This window comes from Mustela erminea, chromosome 1 (assembly GCF_009829155.1).
Source record: "Mustela erminea isolate mMusErm1 chromosome 1, mMusErm1.Pri, whole genome shotgun sequence".
Classification (NCBI taxonomy): domain Eukaryota; kingdom Metazoa; phylum Chordata; class Mammalia; order Carnivora; family Mustelidae; genus Mustela; species Mustela erminea.
The window spans coordinates 40,441,177-40,459,027 of NC_045614.1; the positions used below are offsets into that span (position 1 = coordinate 40,441,177).

Below are 17,851 nucleotides of genomic sequence, written 5' to 3' on the forward strand. Positions count from 1 at the left end.
GCATTTTGAAGTCAGGCCATCTCCAAGTGAGGGAATAGCTGATGGAAAGGGACAAGGCAAGATGGAAGAAATTAGCATGGTATGTTCTCTAACCAAGGGAACTTTTTTGGATAATGGGATTTTCTTTTTTTTTTTTTTTAATATTTTATTTATTTATTTGACAGACAGAGATCACAAGTAGGCAGAGAGGCAGGCAGAGAGAGAGGGGGAAGGAGGCTCCCCACTGAGCAGGGAGCCTGATGCGGGGCTCTATCCCAGGACCCTGAGATCATGACCTGAGCCGAAGGCAGAGGCTTTAACCCACTGAGCCACCCAGGCACTCTGATAATGAGATTTTCTTTCATTTTTTAAGAGATTTATTTATTTCAGAGAGAGAAAAAGAGAGAGAGAGAGAGTGAGAGAGCACACCCTAGCATGCACAGGGGAAGAGGCAGAGGAAGAGGAGAAGGAGAGAATCTCAAGCAAACTCCTACCATCCAGGGCTGGATCTCATCATCTTGAGATCATGCCCTGAGCCAAAATCAAGAGTCAGTGGCTTAACTGACTGAGCCACCCAGGCACACTGATAATGGGATTTTCTTGATCTGTGCTGGACAGTACAGAAACCATTAGTCCCCTGTCTCTGTTGAGCTCTTGGAATGTGGCTAGTGCGACTGAGAAATGAATTTTATTGAAAAACTCCAGAACTGAATTTTAAATTTTTAAAAAATTTAATGAAAATTTAAATAACCACACATGGCTAGTAGTAACTATATAGTCTCACACAAGTCTGACAAAAAAGAGACTCACCTAAACAGAGGACGTGGTGGTAGAGAGAAAGGCGGCTAGGCTTTACTATCTAGAGAATAGGCCCCTTTATACTAGAAGGGACCACGATAACTAAATGCTGGGCATGGTGGGTGTGTATATTTGATGTCAACCTCATACATCCCTCGGTAAGGCTATTTAACTGTAAGGCTCTGAACAATGAAAGGGTCTAAAGACACTAGAGACTGGTTCCCTGATGGCAAAATGAGAAGTATTTTGGCTTTGGGGACCTTTTGCCTACATCTGCCACCCAGGGGCAGGGTCAGAGCCATTATTTTAAGAGGGTCAGCAGTTGGGAGCGCTGTGTCCAAATTCTCACCTTCTGACACATGTCAAAAATAGCCTTCTTTCCTCCTGCCCTCCTCCCCTCTTCTTCCTTCCTTTCATGGCTTTGTGCTAGGCTTTCAGGAGACGAGGTGGAAAAACTCAGTGTCTTTTCCCTGGAAAGTGCAGAGACAAGAGAAGATAATAAAAAGGAACACGCTGGCTGGGAGCAAGGTGTTCTGGGTTCTGGTGCCGTTTTGCCAGACTAGCTTTCTACACCGCAGCTTTCCCATTTGTGAAATGTCGGGGTTGGAGAGGCCTTCTGAGGTCCCGCCCTAACTTCCTGGGTGCTTATGTAACGCAATCCAAATCATGACGACAATGAAAACAGCAGCCACGTTAACTGAGTGCTTACAAGTTCTAGGCACCTTGCTGAATGCTTCACGTTCACCATTTCACTGGAGTCTCAGGGGTGTTTTACAAACCCTCATTTTGTAAGTGAAGAAACTGAGGCTCTGTCAGTTTAAATAACTAGTCCAGGGTCACATAGGAATAGTCGAATTGGGCTTTGAATCCAGATGGTTCCAATCGCTAAATTTTTAATCTCTTTTTATGTATCAGTTCTCTTCAAGGTAGGTCAGTGATGAGTGTTAGGTTCAGACAGGGAGATATGCTTGGTAGAATTATTCATAACACTGAGTGTTTTTTTAATGCGTACACTGATGGCTGTGTGTACACACTTAATTCTCCCAGCAGCTGTACAGGGTGGTCGATACCAGTGCCCTCATTGCACGGACCGGGCAAGAAAGGCTCAGAGAGGCTCAGTAAATTGCTCAACATCACACAGCTAGCAAATACCAAAGACTCAAAACTAGGGCCTGCAGTCCCGGGCCGCGACCTATCCGCCTGGAGTACAGCGCAGGCAAGCCGGGGTCCACCACCCGGGGGAAGGCGGGGCGGCGGGCCCTTGCCGGGTCTCCGGCGCTGCCCAGGGGGCACGCCTCCGCCGCGCACGCGCGCTCGGGCTCCGGGTCGGGGCGCGCGGCGGGCGCGAGGACGGCGGAGGGGAGCGTGCGCGCGGTGACGTGCCGGGCGCCATGTTGGAGGGCTGGTGGTAGCGGCTCGGGGAGGTGCTCGCTCTCTCGGTCTCGCTCTCTCGCTCGCTTCCCCCGGCTCCCTTCGGTGCCCCCCCCGGTCGCCTGCGTGCCGGAGTGTGTACGAGGGAGGGGGAGGGCGTCGGGGGGGTGGGGGGAGGCGTTCCGGTCCCCGGGAGACCCGCGGAGGGAGGCGGAGGCAGCGAGGGACTCCGGGAAGCCATGGACGTCGAGAGGCTGCAGGAGGCGCTGAAAGGTGGGGGTAGCTGCCCCCCTCTCCCTTCCTCCTCACCCTCCGCGGCCCCCTCTCCTTTCTCTGGGCAGGGGGCTCTGAGGAGCCGGGCCAGGCTGGAGCGGGGGAGGGGGGGTGCTTCCCCGGCTCCCATCCCCCTCCCACCTCCCCAGGGGCGGGGAGCCCTGTGGGCAGCTCCCTCCCGCCCGGCTCTGGGCTTTGTGTCGGCCGCCGACGTCTGGGCTGGGGGAGGGGAGCCGGGGAAGCTTTGGTAGGGGCCCCAGCCTCTCGCCCACCCCTCCGGGTTGAGGTCGTGGGCCCGCAGCCCCCCTACGGGTAGGCTCCGTTTTCCGTCGGGCCCCCGCACGCCAGGCGTCTGGGTGAGAGAAAAAGTAGAAGGTTTGCGGTGGTGGTGGTGGGGGGAAGAGGGCGGCAGAACAACTTTCAAGTGTCTCAGGAAGTCTTTTACAGAGCTTCTGAAGTCATTCCTTCACGCGCCCTAATTCTGAGGTGGTCGCCTTCCACGCAACAGGCTTGAGAACGGGTGGTTCTCAAACTTAGAATAGCGTGTGATTTCAGCGTTTTCACAATTATGCATTGACATCGAAAATCATGTGGAAACGGCACCATGAGGTAGCTGCGGTTTCTTAAGACGCAGATTTATGAACTTTATCTAGATAAACAATTTATGGGGGTTGGAGCCTGGGATTTGTATTTTAATTGGTGTCTCAGATAAATCTGGTGTTGGTGTTCCCCCGGACTACACTTTGAGAAACACTAAATTAAGGATGATTTGTGGAGAAGTTGAGTGCCCCCTTTAGGAGGGTTCTTGTTACAACGTGAAGAGACTGATGTTAGAAGTAGAACTTGTGAGAGTCAGGGGTGAATGAATATGTGGCTGAGAACCTGATAATTTTTTAAAATGCTTTTTATATTTGAGAAAGAACTGGGAGAAAAGTTTGTTTTTATAGTGCACTCTAAGTGGTTGATGGACTTTGAAAATACTGATAATTTTTCTTCTCTTATTTAGATTTTGAGAAGAGGGGAAAAAAAGAAGTTTGTCCTGTCCTGGATCAGTTTCTTTGTCATGTAGCCAAGACTGGAGAGACAATGTGAGTTGAAAATATGTATTTGTTGTTACGGTCGTAGGTATCATTCAGAATTGTTTAGAAGGGGGGGAGTGTATTTCAGAAGAACTGAATAATCTTTTTACAGCTGCACAAGCTCCATTTACTTAAAGCATTTCCTAAGTGCATATGCTTTATTTCCCTTATGCATACTCTGTGATGAGTTTTAAAAATTTGTTAAAATTTCCTTCGTATCTATGCTTTTATAGATTTAGAATTTACTAGTCGGCAGTGCTAGGGAAAAGAATGCCTATCCTGTTATGACCCTTTTTGGCCCTAACAAACAGGCTTATTTCTGGAATTTTGTGGCTTTGATTCTGTCTCAAATTTTTTTTGTTGGTGGTATTTTCTCATATTGTCCTTTGTCCAACCTTTTGTTGTCATATTTATATATATGAGTGTTTGAAGTGTCACTTCTATTTATTCTCCTGGGGACTTAGGGTGATTATCTGACAAATTCCAGATGCTACAGTTTTGATTGTCCTGTAAACTTTCTAGGATAGCTAACTTGTTACATATGCTCAGCATTTTATTAGGCTTGTTTCCAAATGTTGTGAATCTGAAACTTATACTATGAAGTTAGGGCTGTTTTCTTAAGTACCATTCCAGTTCATTGTGTGTGTAGTTTGTGTTGCAGGAGTTGTTTTTGCCATCACTGAGTTAATTTGTAGAAAGGAGTGTAGATTTGGTCACTTGCTTGTACTCTTTTTGTAGGGGGTGGGAAGTAGGAAGGAGATAGGTTTCTTTGGGTGCAGTGTTATTAAATGAGCTTTCTTTTGGCTCCCCTATGTCTTATCTATTTTTAAAATTCTTTTTGAGGCCTACTGTGAGTGTAAGCTTCAGCAAGTGATGTATACTTTCTTGGGCTTTATTAGCAGATATTCATTTCTCACAAGATGCACTTGTGGTTGAAATATATGTAGCCTTCTAATAACGAGCCTAAATTTAGAAAGGTAAAAAGACCCTCTTATTTAGTAGATAAGCTGAGTCTCCATAGTGCTTTATTAAAAATTAACAGGACTGTATCTGTGATGTTTTGAATCTTATATTTTTCTTTATTCAACTTAAAAAGTGGAACTCTTTAGGAGAAAAAAAATTACATTTTTCTCTGAATTATAGTCTCTTAGAACATCTTGATTTTAAAAATTGATGCAGCATAACTGATATTTATGTAGATAAGCTTAAAAATGACTAGTTGCTATCTTTCAAAAATAATCCCTAAATCATAAATTCTTAAATCGTAAATTCTTAGATTTCCTCTATTTTTTTCAAATTGTCAGTTGGTTCAAACTTATCCCTCTACAATATCAAGAGGGGAAGCTTTTACTTTCAGAGTTTTGATAAACAAGATTATGTCAAACTATTTGGAGATAAATACTTAAAACCTCTTCTTATCAGGTCTGTACAAACTGGCTTCTCTTTTGATAAGCTACATTGGCTGTAAATAGTTGAAAACTTCTGAAAGAAAACTTCTTAATATCCTGTCAGACTGGATCACCATGTGGCTAGGGAAATTTAACCTGATTTTTGTGGACAATTATTTTGTTTGTATAGAAGACTTACACAATTCTGCTATCCACTTACTCCCACCCCACATTTATTTGCATTCACTAGTATTATTTTGTATTAAAATGGTGATGTTAGATTCTTTATAGAATTTGGTAAGTATTTTTAAATTTATCATTAAAGCAGCTGGTGTTTACACATTTAGCTTTAATCTTTTTGTTTTTAATCGACAAGTGCATGCCTTTTGATTCTGAAATTTGCACTTTCTGTCATCCACTTTATGGTTAAACTAAGCTTTGTCTAACTTACAAGATTTTAACAAGAAAATGTAAAGAACAGGAGATCAGATCTCTTCAGTGTTTTAGGATGGATGGGTAACTTGAAATAAGAATTCCATAGTTTTTATTTTCATCGATATAGCAAGAAATCATTAACAGAAGAGATATGTGGATTTTGTTTATGGACGAACATCAGTGACAGCCTAGGCTATTTATTTTCCATTAAAAAAGCCCAATTTGACACTAGGTGTTTTTAGCTTTAGAGAGATTTTAAAATTATAGCATACGTTTTTACTGAGTAGGAAGTTGTAGGAAAATCTAAAAAATACTGGAGCAATTTTCCTTTAGGGTCTTTTAAAAATTACCTGTAAACATCTAACGTAGGAAGTTGGGAAAGATGCCAAGTCATGGCTTACTAAACTGTAATGAAGACTGATTATTTATCTAAAACAATCTCCAAATTTTGCTGGGTTTGGCTACTTCAAGAAACTATTTGTTTATTTTTAAAAAAGATTTTATTTATTTATTTGACAGAGACACAGTGAGAGAGGGAACACAAGCAGGGGGAGTGGGAGAGGGAGAATCAGGCTTCCTGCTGAGCAGGGAGCCTGATCGGGGCTCAGTCCCAGGATCCTGGGATCATGACCTGAGCAGAAGGCAGATGCTTAATGTCTCAGCCATCCAGGCGCCCCTGAAAAAATTATTTTTAATGTTGAAAAGCTTACTTTGTCCTAAAGTGGGACATTTCCTTAAAGGACATTTTACCAAAGGTAACAGTTTATAGCTTAGTGCCAAGTATATAGTATGTGCTGAATAAACAGAAACATATGTGGTAGGTTTCAATAATGAATTTGAATATTTGATGGGTTTCAATTGTGGATTTAAACATTTGATAAGTTTTAATTGCAGTTACTCTTTTTGATGGTCATATTGTCCCCTCTTTGGCCTGTGGGAGCCTCTTTCATTTGATCCCAGAGTCCTTTTGACTTGGTTCTTAGTGGTCTTTGAGTGTCCATAGTCTTTGGTATTAGAATATGGTCGGGGTTTTTTTTTGTTTTTGTTTTGTTTTTTGTTTTTTGTTTTTGTTTTTTGACACAGAAAGAGAGATCACAAGCAGGCCGGGAAGCAGGCTTCCTGCCAAGTGGAGAGCCCGATGTGGGTCTCAGTCTCAGGACCCTGAGACCATGAGCTGAGCCGAAGGCAGAGGCTTCACCCAGTGAGCCACCCACGCGCCCTTAGCATATGGTCTAAGCTCATTCCTACCCAGACCTGAAATCAGACATTTCTCAAGAAGCCGTGTCTTTTAGTGGGAAGTAGTGTTTAAAGACTACAACCTGGAGACTGGAGATGCTTATTATTACTGAGTTGGTCATTGTTTCTAGCCTCTTCAGTGGACAGAACTAATAAAGTACTACATGACTCATTCTGATGCTTCCCGTTCAAAATCAGGACTACAGAGTTTTACTTCTTCCACTCTAACAATTCTGGTTCTCAAGGACACAGGAAAAGTCTAATAATAATACCAACTTCACTGGTGTAGTTAGTAAGAACATCAAAATTGTTCATATGCTCTCCCAATTTGTAGCCCCAATTTAAGAAAAGTAGTTGTATCTATATTCTCTGGACATACAGCTATTACATAAGTTTCTCCTAATCATCATTTATTCTTATTTTTATAGTAGCTCTGTATCAAATGCTCACCACCAGTCCTAAGGTCTGTATCTCTAGTCATTTGGTTGTCTGAAGTTCATTTTCTCCTAGAGTCTTTTGGCAGAGTTCATGGGACATTTCCCGAGTCTTTATATATTGTTAACAGTTAGTGTCCTTTATTCTTGTGGGTCAGTTTGGAAATAAAATTTTTTGGTTCTCATTTTCTGTCCTTGAATAGCTTAAATATGTTAATTCCATTGTTTCCCCCAACTCAGAGTACCTGTCAAAAAAATAATCTGATGGGGGCGCCTGGGTGGCTCAGTGGGTTAAAGCCTCTGCCTTTGGCTCAGGTCATGATCCCAGGGTCCTGGGATCGAGCCCCGCATGGGGCTCTCTGCTCTGCAGGGAGCCTGCTTCCTCCCCTCTCTCTCTGCCTGCCTCTCTGCCTACTTGTGATCTATGTCTGTCAAATAAATAAATAAAATCTTTAAAAAAAAATCAGATGATAATTCAGTTTTCTTTACCTCGTTAAAAGCCATATACTCTTTTTGCCTAGACTCCCAAGGAATTTTTTTCTGTTAAGCGCAGTAATTTTTTGAGACTTTGTTTTAGTGTTGGGCATTTTGGGTCAGTAAACTCAGGTATGTGGTATGCTCTTTCAGTATGTATTTTCAAATTTTTCATATCTTTATTTTTAATTTCAGGAAATAAAAATTATTTTCCTTGATTTTCCTTTTCAGGGACTCCTTGTATTCTTATGTCAGTCATCTTTGCGTGTCTTCAGTATTCTTTATTTTGTCCTGAATTCCTTTCCTTATTTCTGTTTAAAAAAAAAAAAAAAAAAAAGACAAAAATCAAGCTTTGGTGAGGTAAGCTTCGTTTATTGAGAATACATAGTTTGCTCAATTTTGACATCTGTCCTCAAAGTTGGACCACACTGAAGATTCTGAACATACCCATTCATTTTTCCCAGAAGTTTCTTCTTGCCCTTTTGTCGTCTTCCTTCCCTGGGTGTGCTCCTCTTAGGCAACTAAAGATCCACTTTTCGTCACTTTAGTTTGCTTGTTCTAGAATTTTATATAAATTGAATCATACAGTTTGTAGTCTTTGGCTTCTTTTACTCAGCATAATTGAGGTCCATATTTGGTTTTCAGCAGTTCATTCCTTTTTGATTCTGAGTGGTATTCATTATATGGATATCTTATGGGTTTTTTATACATTCACTAGTTGATGGACATACGAATTATTTTCAGTTTTTTTATTATCAGAAAAGCTGTTACAAATATTTGTGTACAGATCTTTGTAGGGATGTAGGCATTTTTTTTTTCTTGGATTAAAAAAACCTAGGAGTTAATTGGCTGAGTCATACGGTAGGTGAATGTTTAACTTCTTGAGAAACTGCCAGACTGTTTTCTAGAGTGACTGCACCAGTTTGCTTTCCCACCAGTATTAGTGGGAGTTGAGTTAAGGTTTTCCACGTCCTTTTCAACATTTATATGGCCCTTCTTTTTTTTTTTTTTTTTTGTAGTCATTTTGTTAAGGTACATATTGCAGAGTGGTTTTAATTTGTATTTCCCTAATGACTAATCATATTCAGTATCTTTTCATGTGTTTATTTGCTATTCTTGTATCTTCTTGGTAAACTGGTTCTTCAGGTCTTTGCCCATTTAAAAATTGAGTTGTTTTCTTACTGGTTTTTGAGAGTTCTGTATATGTTACAGATAGAAGACCTTTATCTGAGATAAGATTCATAAGTACTGGTACAACTTTTGTGGCTTTTCTTTTCATTCTCTTGGTAAGTGTCTTTAAGGTGAAATTTTAAATTCTGTTTTGGTTTTTAAAAAAATTTTTTCCTTTAAAGAACTCTTACTGTGATATCTGTTATATTCTTTCATTCTCATGTACTAGCTTAAACGTCTGTTTCCATAAGTAATTTTAAAAATGTCTAATCATTTGCTGAAAGCTATTATAAAACTCATTTTCTGAGTTTCTCTAATTCTGACTTGTATCATTTTTCTCTGTGTCTTTAGCTTATTTTGAAATTGTATCATACAGTTTTGATCTGTTTTTGGACAAGTCTTTCTAGGTTCCTTTCATTTTCTGTAGGGATGTTCTCCTTACTCTTTTTTTCTTACAATTACTTTGTACTGGGTTTGAGCTTGATACTTTTCTGTTGTACATTTTTACATGAAATTAGTTTTCTTGACCTTTGAGGAGGAAATTTGGTTCAGAATAGCTTTCCTGACTTCACAGAGCTTTCTTACTGCTTTTATAAGTATTTAAGAACATGGAGTTTGCTCTCTGAAATTTCCAGGTTCTGTTTTCCACTCCTACTCTTATTTGGACCCTGTGTTTCCTTCATCTTTATTGTCCTCTTCTCCACATCCTGGTGTCATCTCTGGTAGGTCACTTTCAGGATCACATTGGAGCAAGACTGCTGTTCCTTCACTGTGGGTCCCTTTTGTTTAATCACTAGTGGAGTGGGCATAGCCCATTCAGTTCCAGCTGCTATGCTCAAATTGCCCTATCATGATTTCTAGTGATTGCTTGTTGACAGTTTTGTGGTTCTCCTTTTCCTAGGCCTTTCAGGTGCACCATGACCTCTCTCTACTTTCTTTTGTTCAGAACCTGATAAGGTACGGGTCACATAACTGTCACTTTTTCTTAACCCTTTATTCTTTGGGGTTTGTGAGGTTCACTACCTTAGCTAGTTTTGTGTTGTGTTGTTTTTTTTTCAGGTAGTTTAATTGTAAATGTTATTGTTTTTTGGTTTTTGGCTTTGCTGTCTAGTTATGTCTGATATATGGGGTTTTGGAGGGATAGAAAACTAAAGTACCATTGTCACCCTCTCATTATTATACTTCTTATGAAAACTTGTTACTTTCCTCATCTATGAAGTAGAAATAATAGTATTTCATAGTATAAGTACTTAATACATGGAAAACTTAATCATGTCACTTAGTGAAACAGTAAATGCTCAATGAATAGTAGTTACTGTGTTGACAGTGCTTATATTGAGTCTGGATTGTCACCACCCCCCTACCTCGCCCCCTGCAATTGGAAATTCTTTGTGTTGAGCAATTTTGACATAATAGTAAGAAAATAAAAGGTTACCTAAAAGTAGTTAACAACAGCTGAGACCTCCTTATTATAAGTAAATAAAAATCTCCTTAAGTGATGAGGCTGTTAGATCTTTCTTCTCTGGATTTCTTTAGGGAATTTTGTTTGTCAGCTTAGTATTTACTGAACAGTAGTATATACTGAACATTGTTTCTAAAATGTCAGTCTCCCGGGGCACCTGGGTGGCCCACTGGCACTCATTTGAGCAGTGGATTCTTGATTTCTGCTCAGGTCATGATCTGAGTTAGGGCTGTGCTTGGGATTCTCTCCCTCTGCCCCTCCTGCTCATGTGTGCTCACTCTTTCTCTAAATCCTCCCAAAATATTTTTTAAAAAAGTCAGCCTCCTATACTGCCTTCATTATATTTGCCACATCCTTGTAACATCTATGTAAATATTTAATACTATTTTCTAGTTTGGCTTACTTTTTTCCAGATTTTTTCAAAATAGAAAAATATTGTAGAAGTTAAGCCTTCATTTTATCCCTCCACAGAAATGTAGTCACTATGTTAATTTTTTTCCCATTGTGAGAAAGATCTGAAACCACTGGTTTGTTGCATTGGTTACATCTTTCTAAGTCAGTACTTATACTCTAAATCTATAAATACTAAAATAATGTACTTACTATGAATTTTCCTTGTGTCACCTGTCATGTACCACCATCACAGTGGTACACAGACAAAGCACAGATTTTCATTAAATATTAGTTAAGTGGGTGCGCCAAATTTTGTTTCATGTGTTCCAGTAACTGCAGTGATTAAGGTATAAACATGAAAATTTTAATCATTTCATTTGTTTCATCATATCATGCTATAAACCTGATGTGTCATGCATACTGCAGAAAATCTGTTGATGCTTTGGAACCTTGTTTTCTGTGTAGAGTTAACTTAAAATTTTCAGTCTCTTTGGTGTGTAGGTGAGCTCATATTTTCCATGTTCAGTCCCTGTTTTACTAGTAGTTGGTTAGTCCCATAATTTCATGAGAGTTAGCATGTGGTAATATTCTTGGAAGGAGCATGGCTTGAATTCTGAAATTAGGTTGGCGACTTCTCTCCGTGAATTTGGGCACGTTACTTGTGAGCCTGTTTGCTCACTTGAAAAATGGGGTTTTTACCATATAGTTGCCTCAGCTCTTGTGAGGACTTAAATAAATAGAAGGATGTACCTATAAATACTAAAATTTGGAGTAAAAATTAGAATTGTCTATATGTTGGGCATAAACAGTGAGTTTGGTTTAAGAGACAAGCCTGAGATATACTGTATCTTAGGGAAAGAGCTCTGGGTTGAGTCAACACAAGACCTGGGTTTGAATTCCTACCTCTACCACTTACTCTGTGACCAAGGCTGAGTTCTCTGTGCTTTAATTTTCTCATTATACATCTGAAGTGCTTAATACAGTGACTGGCACAAATTGACAACCCACTCTCATTCCCACCCCTAAGTGGAAGCTGCTATAACTAACTATTTTATTTCCCATTATTTAAATCACTTAAATTACTGTGGGCCACAGTTGGCTAAGATACTAAATGAAGGGCTTGTAATCGATGATCTCCAAGTTTCCTCCCAGCTTGAAAACCATATAGGAGTCTGTGTTGTGGCAGTTACTTTGGGGGTGGTATTGGCAGCAATAGTGATTAAGAGTGAAGCATGGGGCTTAGTGATTGTGGTTGATGTTAAAAATGTCTGCTGATGGTGAAAGATGTTAACTGTTGGGAGTATATTGCAGAGGTGAATGGTTTGGAGACCAAAAAAGATTAAAAAAAAAAAAAAAGGAGAATCAGTTGTGTATACCTGGATGAGAAAGACCAGTCATGGTTAACCACTTTAATTCATCAGAGCCACAAAGAGGTTCACAGAATGCCATTCTTAGTGTCACCTGTATACACACCTGTGTATATCTAAATCCAGAGGTCCTCTTTGTGCCTGCCAGTTGATAAATGCATCAGTTCATATTACTGGAAGTCTGTCAGAAACTCCATGGTGCTTCAAAACATCTTACTAGTAAGAAGTTAAGGATTTTATGATCCACAGTTTACTGTGCTTTCCCTCTGTTTTGTGGACTGTAAGGTCTTTTACTTTAATGATACCGGAGTTTGTGAGTGAAAAGTGTGTGTGTCTGCCTGCATCCTTCTGCCTGTATCTTTCTGTACCAAAGTCAAGTTTCAGTATCAATAGCAAACAAAACAAAACACAAAACCCTTAAATGTATTCAGTGACTAAAGCAGTAGAGACAGTTGAAGAGGAGAATGTTGGCTGTTACTTCATTTAATATATATGTTTGTGAAAACATTTTACTTTAAAAATACCCAGTGAATCTGAGAAATATATTTTAGATCTTCATATCTGCTAGGCTTTTAGATGTGTTTAGTTGCTTTTCTTTGCTTTCTCTGGTTTCACCCACAGCAGTCCTGTTTATATTATCAGGCTGCCTGGGTTTGGCACTGCTTGTGTGGAATCTACCTTGTGTAATAGGTACTTCTGTAACCCAAGCTCAAAGTCCATTCCTACCAGATACACTGAGTATTATTGAGAGATTACACCACTGACTATACAGTGAAAAATAGTTACGTGTCAAATTAGTAATGATGTAAAATTATGGCAATTACTGCCCCCAGTTCTTTTTCAAAATGTGCCATATATGTGACAGTGTAGTAGGGCTTTTTTGTTACCACTTACCAGTGTGTCTTTGGGGAGGGGGGCGAAGAAAAGCTTTATTGACAGGCTCTGTGGTACAGTGAAGCTGCTCTTGGAGGTGAATTTGTCAGGGTATCTGTCTTGACTCTGTGCTTATAATCTGCTTGACCCTAGCTTAGAAAACAATCTTGGTGAAAATTTTAGTTTCCTTATAATCTATGTGAATGACCATGATGGAATAGGTTAGTTACCTAAGCTGCCTTTTCTTCAGGTCCCTGTTGGAAATGTGAAAACACTTAACTTCACGGAGTTTTTTGAAATAGCAGGTATTCAGTAAAATCTTAGATTCCTTATTTTGTTTTTAGATTGATATGAAAATAAAAATTAGCAGTACTAAAAATAAATTTAATACCAATTTTGATACTTAAAAGGTTTGCAGCTTACTGAAATGAAGTCCTAAGAACAAAAACATTGACCAGTTACAGTGATCTCTGTTCAGGCCCAAGACTACCCTCAATCTCATCAAACTTTTTTATACTTGAGACTGAGCTAGTTACTCATTTTGCTTTCTAAAACTTTGCTTTAGCTATTATATTTTCCTTCTTTGCTATAACTAGATCTGACTTAGACTTCTTCAGACATACAGTACATGGTACTTTCTTTTCCTGTCTCCCTGTGATTTGTCTAGGCTCCTTGCAGTTTCTGGGTATCTTGAGTATTTTTGACCCTTTTAAAATTTTATTCTCCAAATGTTACTTCTTTTTGTGTGTGGTGCTTCTCAATAAACTCCTTTGTGGAGTCTTAGATTGATTTTAAGCTTGTGAACCTGAAATGGAGATTTATCTTTAAGGGACTAGAGTTTTCACATAGGACTTGTGTTTTAGGTTAAAGTGGTTTTTCTTCCTAAAAGGCAAACTTTTAGTAAACATTTTGTGCCAGACACAGTCAGACGTTTCATATGTGTATCTTGATTTGATCTTTACAACTGTTTTCTGAAGTAGGTACCTTTGCTTTTTAAAAACACATACTGAGACTTACATATCTTTTTTTTTTTAATTTTTTTTCTTTTTTTAAAGATTTTATTTATTTATTTGACAGACAGAGATCACAGGTAGGCAGAGAGGCAGGCAGAGAGAGAGGGCAAAGCAGGCTCCCTGCTGAGCAGAGAGCCCGATGCGGGGCTCGATCCCAGAACCCTGAGATCATGACCTGAGCTGAAGACAGAGGCTTTAACCCACTGAGCCACCCAGGCGCCCCGAGACTTACATATCTTAAAAAGTTTTAAGGTAGTGCATCTGGTGAGTGCAAGAATTGGAATTTAAACTCAGGCATTCTGCCTTTAGGTCCTCTCGTAGCCTGTACTTTTATACTCCTTGTCCCATGTTGTCTTCTCAAATCTTTCTTTCTTTCTTTTTTTTTTTTTTTTTAAAGATTTTATTTATTTATTCGTGAGAAACAGAGAAGCAGAGGGAGAAGCAGGCTCCTTGCTGAGCAGGGAGCCCAGTGCAGGACTCCAACCAGGACGCTGGGATCATGACCTGAGCCTAAGGCAGATGCTTAACCATCTGAGCCACCCAGGCACCCTGCATCTTTCCTCTCTACTGAAGCACTCTGAGAATTCTTTTAAAACCTTGAGAATTTGAAATTATGCTTTTGACAGGAATCTGTTAATAGTTATTTCTGAGATGTTCTTGCTTATCTAATCCTGACTGATGTACCTGTCCAGCTTTCCTTTCCTTGTGGCATACCATGATAGGACCTTCTAAGCACTGACATGTCTTAGTTTCCTGGGGATTGTGGCAAATATGGGGAGGTTGGGTGTGGTTATTTGTGATTTAAGAAAAAAATGTGTCAGAAGATACTTTACTGGAAGAGTCAGTAAGGTAAGTTACTTGCTATACTTTTAACATTTGTGATTTAGACTATTTTCCAGTAACCTCAAAGGCTGAAAATTTTAATAATTGTAATTTTTCGGACATGTAAAAATAAAGTGTATAGGTGATAAGACTGATGTATATTTTAATTGGAAATACGAGTCTAGCTTTCTTTTCAATATATGTATTTTGGATTTGTTACTCTTTTTTTTTTTTTTTAAATTTTTTTTTTTTTTTTTTAAAGATTTTTATTTATTTGTTAGAGAGAGAGAGAGAGAGAGAGAGATACAGAGCGCAAGCACAGGCAGACAGAGTGGCAGGCTAGAGGCAGAGGGAGAAGCAGGCTCCCTGCCGAGGAAGGAGCCCAATGTGGGACTCGATCCCAGGACGCTGGGATCATGACCTGAGCCGAAGGCAGCCGCTTAACCAACTGAGCCACCCAGGCGTCCCGGATTTGTTACTCTTAATCAACCAAAAATCTTAACCTCTCAATATTGGGAGGTAGGTGGTAAGATTTCTATTTCCAGGTGATGAAACTGGAGAAAAATATGCTATAGAAGAATTTGGTATTTGAGAGGTATAAGCTATTGTGAGTACATTTGTAATTTTTGCATTATTGTATATCTGAGAGGGAGGGTGAGATAGCTTGTTGTTGACTGATGAAATATTTCTGTTCAGAATTGTTTGTACTAAAGTGAATTTGACATTTTTCAAGATTGTTTTATTCTGGTCTTATTTTAGGAATATTGTCCGTGGTGACTGCAGGGTGATTTTTGAGATTATGGCTATTTTGTCTCAAGGTAGTTATTTATCTGGAGACAGGTCCACCTTTTTTAGGGACTTTGCACAGCAGAGTATTTCTGCAACAAGTAATCTTGAATGTGGGTAGAATGTGGCCTAGTTTTCTTTTTTCCTCAGTAAGTGCTGTTAGTGAATTCAGGGTTTTCCTGTTCAGGAGCTATTACTGTAAGGGAAGTAGTCTTTGTCTTCCTCCTCTGTAGATACTGATAGCTCTCTAGGGTTGCCTGTTTATTTTAGAAGGTTCATAGGGATACTTGTCACTTTAGCCAGTTTTCTTGTAAATATTATCTGTGACATTTGATTTTGCTATCTTAGTTGCTGTAGGATATGACCGAAATCAATGCACAGTTAGGATGTGGTCTTTTAATTTAAAAAAAAAAAAAAAAAAAGATTTTATTTATTTATTTATTTGACAGAGATCACAGGTAGGCAGAGAGGCAGGCAGAGAGAGAGGGAGAGAGGGAGAGAGGAAAGCAGGCTCCCTTCTGAGCAGAGAGCCTGATGCTGGGCTTGATCTCAGGACTCTGAGATCATGACCTGAGCTGAAGGCAGAAGTTTAACCCACTGAACCACCCAGGCTCCGATGTGGTCACTTTAAAAATTATTTTTTGACAAAATTTTAGGTGCGTGGACAGGTGGTAAATTTTAATATTTGTCTTAAAACTTTCAGTCTTAAATGTTTTAAGAATCTCGAATATGGAGACTACAGTACATACATTTTCTGTTTACATTGCCATTTGGTTAAGGAGAAATATGGTGAGTTTAATGGATCACATGGATTAAATAATTCTTGTGCCCAAACTGTGAAAAAACTCATGTACAAAGATTATGGGAATCAGTACTGCTTAGATAAGCTTGTCTCATTAAAGTTTTTTTTATTATATTAGTACTAACAACAAAAAATCAAACTATACATTTAACCTTTTTCTTACATAGTAACAAAATCTTTCTGTGTATGTGTAAATGTGTGTATGTTAATTCTTTCTAAAAAACACGTAATATCAAACTTGGGCAGTTTCCCTTTTGCTACCTCCTATATTTGGATATCTTACCGAAACAGAAGTTTGCCTCATTGTTTTTATGGGTTGCATAGTATTCCATATTTTGGGACATACTGTAAGTTATTTAACCTGTCCTCCTTTGATGGTTCTTTAGATTGTTTACAGTTATAAAACAATTCAGAAAGTGCCTAAGTGAGCATATTTACATTGACACAGATGCAAGAATGGAATCTATAGGTTGATGTTTATGGGCATTATTATTTTGTCAGGTATTGCCAGCTGGCCTTCCAAAAAGTTTTTCAATGTACGCTTATACAAGCACTGTAGGGAAGTTATTTTTCTACCACTGTTAGCGCCGAGCATTATTAGGCTTTTTTTTTTTTTTTTTAAGATTTTATTTATTTATTTGACAGAGAGAGATCACAAGTAGGCAGAGAGGCAGGCAGAGAGAGAGAGAGAGGAGGAAGCAGGCTCCCTGCTGAGCAGAGAGCCCGATGCGGGACTCGATCCCAGGACCCTGAGATCATGACCTGAGCCGAAGGCAGTGGCTTAACCCACTGAGCCACCCAGGTGCCCCTTTTATTAGGCTTTTAAATCTGAAAATCTGATAGATGAAAAATGGTATCTCGTTTTAATTTGCTTTCTTTTATTTTGTGCCTACATCTTTCCATTTGTTTATTTCCAATTATAGTTTCTGTCTTCCTCATTTATGAAGTTATGATTTGTTTTTTCAGGGCTTCTGCTAAATTTTTTTGACAGAAGTAACAAATGAGCCCGATGAAGTTACTTCTGAATAATTACACTTCTTTGTGTTAGGAATAATTTGCGTTTAAGACAGTCTCAAACAGCAAGTTGTTTAAAAAAGATGGTCATGACTATATAGCAAGAATAGTTTTTGTAATGATTGGATTGGATTGTTATTTCTGGCATGTATCTGTCTTTTTAGTCAAAATCCATAGACAAGTAGTCATATTTATCAGTAAAAGAGACCCCAGGTAACAAAGTATGAGCTGTGTCTTTTTAATTTTTATGACGTATTTGAAATTTTGTTCTTGTAAATTTTTTCTTCTCAATCTAGTTCTGGCATTTCTTTGTAAATAGGCCAAAACAAACCAGTTATTTTCAGGGAAAAAACTACATTTTGTTCTTAAGTAGACTGAATACTGAGAGCACTCTGAGGTTGCAGAAATGTCCTAGAGTTCTGATACTCAAGCAGGAAGAATAAAAATACCACCTACAAAAATGGACTTACCTTCAGATTGTTGTTCTTTTTAAAATTAGTTTTGATAAGAATTAGTTTTGAATATATATAGTCTTGTATTTAAATGTAAGTAAAATATTTAATCTTACCTATAGTATTTATGTAAACTCGCAGGACTTTGCAATAATTAACAGTAAAACTAATTGAAGGTTTTTGAGATGAGGGCTTTTTCTGCAAGTTTTCATTTAATTCTGTAAAACTTG

General features: G+C 38.9%; 1 protein-coding gene across 2 annotated transcripts in view; it reads left to right on the plus strand.

Moving 5' to 3' along the window:
• Nucleotides 1–2,139: 2,139 nt before the first annotated feature.
• PPP4R2 (protein phosphatase 4 regulatory subunit 2) overlaps nucleotides 2,140–17,851 on the plus strand; it is a 51,614-nt gene continuing 35,902 nt past the window's right edge. The window contains exons 1-2 of one of the 2 annotated variants that reach the window (XM_032325104.1): nucleotides 2,140–2,421; nucleotides 3,428–3,509. In XM_032325104.1, coding sequence (XP_032180995.1) covers nucleotides 2,388–2,421; nucleotides 3,428–3,509 — 116 coding nt within the window. In that variant the 5' untranslated portion in view covers nucleotides 2,140–2,387. Of the gene's footprint in view, nucleotides 2,422–2,892; nucleotides 3,031–3,427; nucleotides 3,510–17,851 lie in introns of those variants that run through there. The other variant, XM_032325098.1, reaches the window with a different exon arrangement.